The sequence below is a fragment of the Colobus angolensis genome, unplaced genomic scaffold, assembly GCF_000951035.1.
Source record: "Colobus angolensis palliatus isolate OR3802 unplaced genomic scaffold, Cang.pa_1.0 Scaffold317, whole genome shotgun sequence".
NCBI classification, from domain to species: Eukaryota; Metazoa; Chordata; class Mammalia; order Primates; family Cercopithecidae; genus Colobus; species Colobus angolensis.
This window is the reverse complement of record NW_012116455.1, coordinates 166,237-173,645: the sequence shown is the minus strand read 5'-3', so window position 1 is coordinate 173,645 and position 7,409 is coordinate 166,237. Positions and strand designations below refer to the sequence as shown.

Sequence of the window (7,409 nt, the reverse complement as noted above, 5' to 3'; positions counted from 1 at the left end):
GCTCTGAACACGTTCACCTATGTTAGTTCAACTAAAAGGGATAGCGTCGTGGGAGTTAAGAAGAGATCCGAATGGATGGTGAAGTGGATGACTGAAGCCTGCAGAAACCCTGAGGGGTGGGAGGCGGGACCCGTGGTTCTGGCAAACCTGACTGACCTTCCCCACCCCTCCTCGGCCCCTGAGATTCTCAGGGCCTCTGCAGAGTCCCTGGCCACCTCCGCAGACTTCTCATTCCTCAGATGGTCTTTGGTTTGCTCCCGATCTGGCTGGCTGTGTTTGGTCTCATTCTGTCAGGCGTTGGAAGGGCTCCGTTCATCTGTTGTTTTGCTGGTGCCTGTGGGAGCCTCACTTGCTGCGCTGTGAGCCGACTCCCTGAGGATATTTCTGCTCCTGCTGCTTCACCTGTTGTACAGTTTCCCTGATCTTGCGCTGTAGAGTCTGGCTAGCAAAGAAGCATCCAATAATTCTGACCATCACTTCTGCATTTTCATCTGGCTTTCCGTCACGAGGTACGATGACTTCTGCACTGATTAAGTTCTGCAGTTCATTCACGGTCTTGCCACCTTTGCCAATCACCCGGCTAGCTGTGGAAGAGGGCACTCTGACATGGGCTTCCAGCTTCACTTCTTCTTTGGGGTTAAAGTAGTTTTATTCTTTCAGTTTCCCAAAGATCCGTCCCTGGACCTAGAGCTGGGCTTCCGGTGGCTGGGTGATGATGACCATCCTTTTGCTGAGGTCTGGACCTTCCGCAGGGGCAATCTTGATGGAGGCTCTGGCAAATCTCGCCAGCTGTTTGATGTGTGCCCCCTTCTTCCCAATGATGGCGCCCACAGCCTGGGTTGGGATGAAGAGATTCACAGTCTCCTCCTCTGGATAACAGTGATGATGCGAGAACGGGCCAAACTGGTGATGGGGGTACAGGCTGGAGAAGTATCCGGAGTGGGTATTAACAGCCAACATATCATTTTCAAAGGCCTCACGCAGCTTCTTCTTAATCTCTATCTCAGCACTGGCACAGGCCTCAATTGTGCCCTTCACAGTGGTGGTTCTTTCCGGGTTGTATATGCTCAAATCCTACAAAGATGAGATTGCTATCTTGATCCCTGTTTCATGTTCAATTTTCTTCAAATTCCTGCCTTCTTTTCCAGTCAGTCTTCCAACCAAGCCATTGTGGGCAAAGATTTTCAGAGGAATCTTTTCAGCTAGTTTGGTCTCATCTGCCTCTTTCTGCATGATTTCAGGAATCATGCGGCATGCTTCAGAAGTCCCCCCTGGGGTGGCATGGATGGTGACAGGCTTCTCTGCAGCTCCAGATTCTCTTTTCTATGGATGTCTACCTGGGACTGGGTCTGCTTGACCATAAAGGTCAAGCCCTCCTTTCCGATGATGGCACCAACAAACTGGGTGGGGACCAGGATCCTCAACAGGAAATCAATCTGTCTGGCCTGAGAAGCGCCCCCAGGGGCATGGCTTTGCTCCCTGGGAAGAGTGGTCCCCACACTGGGCTCGCTGAGGGGACAAAGGGGAGCTCACCTCTTCATCCAGAATGTAGGAAATCTTGAAGGAGTAGTTCTCACACTGATGCCCGCTTAGCTTCTCCATGTTTATTTTCTTCTCTTGTTGCATATGTGACATTGACAACAGCGGTTTCTGTGTCTGTGTTGACTTGTTCCACATTCTCCACTGTTCCATATTGAGCCAAAAGTCCATCCAACACCTCCCACTGCAGGTGAGGAGGGATGTTTCGAATCTGAATTTTCCTGCTCCTTAGCTTTTTAGAGACTGAGTAATCAACTTCCATGATTTTCCCATGCAATTTCACTTTACACGAGAGGGTCTCGATGGCTCAGATGGCCCAGTTCTGGTCGGGGTAGTCCACGAAGGCATAGCCAGACTTGAGCAGGACCTGTCCCATGGGGAACAGCATCCTCTCCCCAAAGAGCTGCCAGAGGTGGTCGGTGGTGACCATGGGGCTCAGGTTCCTGATGTAAAGCCTGTTCATCATCTGTCTCTTCCCTGAGAGCCCGCGGCTTCCCTAGCCTGGTACCCGGCACTCCTCACCTCTTCCGCTGCCCTCATCTCTCCTCCTCCTCCTCCACCACCTCTCCCCACCCTCCGCCTGCCCGCCACCCACTCCCACCCTCAGCCTGGCTCCCCTCACCACTGCAGGCCCAGCCCGCCTGGGGGCAGAGGCTGAGACTGGCATTTTTGAAGAATCCAGGCCAGCTAATATTCCTCAATTTAGCTGTGATTGTTTCCTCATGGTTAGATTTGAGTTAAATATTTTTGGCAGGAATACCATATGGATGACTTCCTTCCTTCCTTCCTTTCTTCCTTCCTTCTTTCCTTCCTTCCCTCCCTCCCTCCTTCCTTCCTTCCTTCTTTACTCCCTTCCTCCTTTCCTCCCTTCCTCCCCTCCTCCCTTCCTCCCTTCCTTCCTTCCATCTGGCCGGCCTGCCTGCCTACCTGCCTGCCACCCGGTGTCAAGTGATCTTCCTGCCTCAGTCTCCCAAGTAACTGGGACTACAGGCATGCGCCACCATGCCTGGCTAATTTTTTTGTATTTTTTCTTAGAGACAGGGTTTTGCCATGTTGGCCAGGCTGGTCTGGAACTCCTAGCCTCAAGTGATCCACCTACCTCAGCCTCCTAAAGCTGGGATTACAAGGGTGAGCCACTGCACCTGGACTGGATGACATCTTTTTTAGTGCATCACATCAGTGCGTGATAATCAGCTTGTATCATCCTTGGTGGTATTAAATTTAGTCATTTGGTTAAGGTTGTAGCTGTCAAATCTCTCTGTTGTAAAAGGTTTATTTCACCCTTAGTATGTAAGTGATCTGCTGGCTGAATTTAAACTATATTGGTAGTTTAAAAATAGTGATTTTCAGGGTTGGGCGCAGTGGCTCATGCCTTTAATCCCAGCACTTTGGGAGACCGAGGTGGGCAAATCACTGGAGCTCAGGAGTTTGAGACCAGCCTGGCCAACATGGTGAAACCCTGTCTCTACTAAAAAGTACAAAAATTAGTCGGGCTTGGTGGTGCATGCCTATAATCCCAGCTACTCAGGAGGCTGAGGCAGAAGAATCGCTTGAACTTGGAAAGCGGAGAGATTCCCCGTCCCACCCGTGGCACTCCAGCCTGGATGACAGAGCAAGACTCAATCTCAAAAAAAAAAAAAAAAAAAAAAAAAATGATTTTTCTGTTTGTAAAATTTTTTCTTTATTTGTGAGTATTATTTATAAAGAAGAGCTGTCCTTTCCCTATCTCTATACCCCATTTGTTTTTATCAATATAGAGTTTTAAAAATCATTGTATTATTGATTTTGGTCATTATTTCCTTTAATGCTCAAATTAACCCATATTTGGTCATTGGGAACCTCATCAAGCTTTGCCATATCCCCATCACTTTTTTTTTTTTTTTTTTAGCATAGTTTCATAGTTTCTGGCACAGTAAGATGTTCTATGATTACCTTTTGCTTTACCTGCCTCAGTCCCAGAATCAGCCATTATCCTAAAGAGCTCCCTGGTTCCTTTTGGTAGGTAATGGCATTCAGAAACTATGATCTGGGCACAAGATGTGTTCATTGCTACATGAATGCCTTTTGCTTCTAGGCCCTTTTAAGTGAACAGAGCTAGCAATGAATATTTTTAAGTATATGTGTGTGTATTTGTATACATATGAAGATTTGATACTGATTTCTGTAATTCCAGTTTAACAATATAGGTTCTTTTTTCCCTCATTTCATATTTGTATCCCCTTGAGAGCCCTGGTTACTTAGAGCATCAATATGTTTCAAAATATTTACACATTTGCAGAATACTATAATATGCAAAAGTAGTTTCAGAATTGCTACATAAATACCACCATCAACAATAAATGTATTAAGTAATGTTTAAGATTTTTTTGTAATTCTTTTTATCCTTAGGATATTTTGCACTGACAGTGTTCAGTTAGAGTAGTGAGTTCAAAAATTATTTGGATTAATTTTTTAGTATCTTCTGGGTGGTTTTATTTATTTGCTATATATATTTATTTATTTATATTAGTATTCAATTTTAGACATTTTCTCTCCCATTAATTGTCAAGCTGACTTATTGTCAAGCTGATATTAAAAATTAAACATTTACACAGTTCAAAACTCCAGTATATAAAATGATATACTCAGATGTCCCATATTTCCCTATCCCTTCTCTCCTATTTCCACTCGTCTCCTGAAGGTAATCAGTTTCATTTCTGGGTTATTCTTCCTATATATCTTTTTGCAAAAATAAGCAAATGAATCATCTGTGTATATGTGATGTATATATGTACATTGTCATTTCCCCTTTTTCCTAATAGAAAACCTACTACCTTAGATGTATTCTTAAACACATAGCTTGTTTTACTTAACATATTCTTAGAATCTCAAAATCACTTCATATAAGTTCATAAAAATCATCCTTATTCTTTTTTTACAGCAGTATATAGTGCCATCTGTGAATATGTTTTATTCAACCTTTTCTTTACAGCATCTAGGATGATTGCGATATCTTGCTATTATAAATAATGCTACAAAGAACAACCTGTCTGTATGTTTTCTTTTTTCTTATTATTGGAATGTGTCCTCTGTAAATTACTCAAAGGAGGCAGCAGATACCACATTATGTTAATAGCAATTAAAACTAGTGCTGTATTTTCATCTTAGGAGACTTGGACACAGTTGCAGGGCTGGAAAAAGAACTGAGTAATGCCAAAGCGGAATTTGAACTCATGGCTAAAAAAGAAAGAAAAAGTCAAGTGAGTTTTCTAGTCAAGTCTTAATTTCTAAATCCCTATTATTTTTTCTTTCAAAATAGTTTATATTTAAAAGCATATAATTTTCTAAGTATAATATCTGAGTCCAAATGCCGGGTATGACTTTTTTCTTTTTGGAGAAAAATGGAAGTTATTTTATATATACATTATCTCAAAAAGATGCGCCTGTTTTTAGATTGGGACCATTAAAACTTATTAAGTGCTGGAAAAACGTAACCCTCTCTCCCCGTTGCTAAATGGAATAAAATAATTGTAAAGGCTGGGTGCGGTGGCTCATGCCTATAATCCCAGCACTTTGGGAGGCCGAGGTGGGCAGATCACTTGAGGTCAGCAGTTTGAGACCAGCCTGACCAATATGACGAAACCCCGTCTCTACTAAAAATACGAAAATTAGCTGGGTGCAGTGGCGCCTGTAATCCCAGCTACTCAGGAGCCTGAGGCAGGAGAATCGCTTGAACCTGGGAGGCGGAGGTTGCAGTGAGCTGAGATCGTGCCATCACACTCCAGCCTGGGCAACAAGAGCAAAAGTCTGCCTCCAAGATACTACTACTACCACTAATAATAATAATAATAATTGTAAAGCACTAGTGAAAAAAGTGCTTTTTTAGTTATGTGATTTTAGTTATGTGATTTAGTTATGTGATTGCTGCTTAGAGTTATGACATTAGACCCATGAAATTAGTTTTAGAAACATGAAATGAGAAGTTTGAGTATAATCAATGTTTATCAAGTATTCATGTGCTATGTACTGTGCTAGGTATTTAAATTAGCACTAATGCTCACAACTCTACACAAAGTGGTGTCAGCCCAATTATTATAGACGAAGAAGCTGAAACACTGAGTTCTCTTTTAAAATGGGAGTGGAGAATAGTCATGTAACTAATAAATGCCAGAGCTATGATTCAAACTCAAACCTTTTGTGACTTCACATACTTCCTAAGAAGATTCATTTCCTAGAGCACATTTTTCCCACCTTACGCTTTAACTCTCTCTAGCATAGAGTTCTCATCAATTTTTTTAGAAGAGGCCTTTCAGCCTTAGAGATTCCCTTCCCCCTGCATTTCCTCCACAGCTAGCTGCATACTCAACTATGATGTTGAAGAAATGCTAGGACCGCAGCGCAGAGTTACCGACTGAAACTGAAAGCTTGTTTGTTACTATGTTGGCATCTCTTTTAGAAGATCAGTCAGTGTCATGGCTTCCTGAATTCAGTTTAGCTAGCTACTCCAAATAGCTCCTTAGTTTTTTTCTACCTTTTGCCATAGCTAGATCTATAATATAAAACCTGTGTTTGTATTTGTGATGGAATTATCATATTTTATCTTTTGATTTCATTACCATATTTCTGCTTACAAACAGACTCATGTTTTATGACTCAGTTAGTTTTCAGGATATGAGAATGTGTGGCATTTAAGAAACACCAGTTTTAAAAATTTCCTAGTCTCCCTTCCTTTTTGCGGTTTTACCTTAGCCGTTATCTGATTATTCATATCAGATATTTTAGTTTCCACATCCTCTTCCTGTTTTCTTACATTTGTCAAATCCAGAGTAATATTACTTTTTGGTTCTGTCCTATTTTCAGGATCATGAAATTGAAATGCCTGTGAATGGGTATTTTGAGTGAGTGATATTTAACTATTGCTAAATTCCTTTAAAAGGTTTCTTTAAAATAACTTGTCCTTACCATAAAGACTGTATGGATATGTGGGATCTACAGGAAAGACATTACAGCCTAGTTTGAATTCCACCTTACAGGGTTTTAAAGATTAAAAAAAGATAATATGGCATTGATTTGAAAACTATAAAATAGTATCAAAAGCTTAAGTACTAAGATAGTGGGCATTTTCAGTCCTAGTACATGCTAATGCATTATCTTGTTTCTCAGGATTAACTGTGGCTTCATGTCTCACTGTGCCATTTGCGTATTGCTTCTTTCTTCTTTTCTCAGTTGCTGCTGATGGTAGAAGGACTAGTAGATGAATGGAGTCAACTCAGTGAGGCCTTACAAGCAGAGAGACAGCTCTATAGCAGTCTGGTGAAGTTCCATGTCCATCCAGACAGGTAAGAGACTGGCTGTTTTTTCTTTTAATCTTTATTGATATTTTTATTTCTTTTACTATTGTATTCTTTTTATGCCTTTTATTCTTCATTAAGTGCAGATGCTTATGATACTGAAGAGGGGAGAAAAAACAGGGACAATTACCAGGGCTACCCACTTTGTCATTTGTTTTATGGATTGCTCTGAGCCTGAGTGTCAAAATCTTAAGTTGGGAATAGTGCCTGTTTCACACAACTATTGCAGAGATTAAATAAGATGACAGCTTTGGTGTCTAAAACAATGCCTTGCATATAGTAAGCACTCAATGTATGTTCATTTCTTTTCTGTGATCCATGTCCTGTTAAAAGCTGTTCTATTATAAACATAAGGGTATACCCTGTCTCTACTACAAATACAAAAATTAGCTGGATGAGGTAGTGTGCACCTGTAGTCCCAGCTACTCAGGAGGCTGAGGCAGGAGAATCACTTGAACCCGGGAGACAGAGGTTGCAGTGAGCCGAGATTGTACCATTGCACTCCATCCTGGGTGACAGAGCGAGACTTTGTCTCAAAAA

The 7,409-nt window shown here is 41.7% G+C and overlaps 1 protein-coding gene and 1 pseudogene across 1 annotated transcript in view; one reads left to right on the top strand and one right to left on the bottom strand.

The window, feature by feature from the left end:
• Window positions 1–345: 345 nt before the first annotated feature.
• LOC105518307 lies at window positions 346–2,005 on the bottom strand (annotated as a pseudogene).
• A 4,742-nt stretch (window positions 2,006–6,747) lies between these two features.
• LOC105518306 (myomegalin-like) overlaps window positions 6,748–7,409 on the top strand; it is a 2,113-nt gene continuing 1,451 nt past the window's right edge. The window contains exon 1 of the mRNA XM_011951245.1: window positions 6,748–6,857. Coding sequence (XP_011806635.1) covers window positions 6,754–6,857 — 104 coding nt within the window. The 5' untranslated portion in view covers window positions 6,748–6,753. The remainder of the gene's footprint in view (window positions 6,858–7,409) is intronic.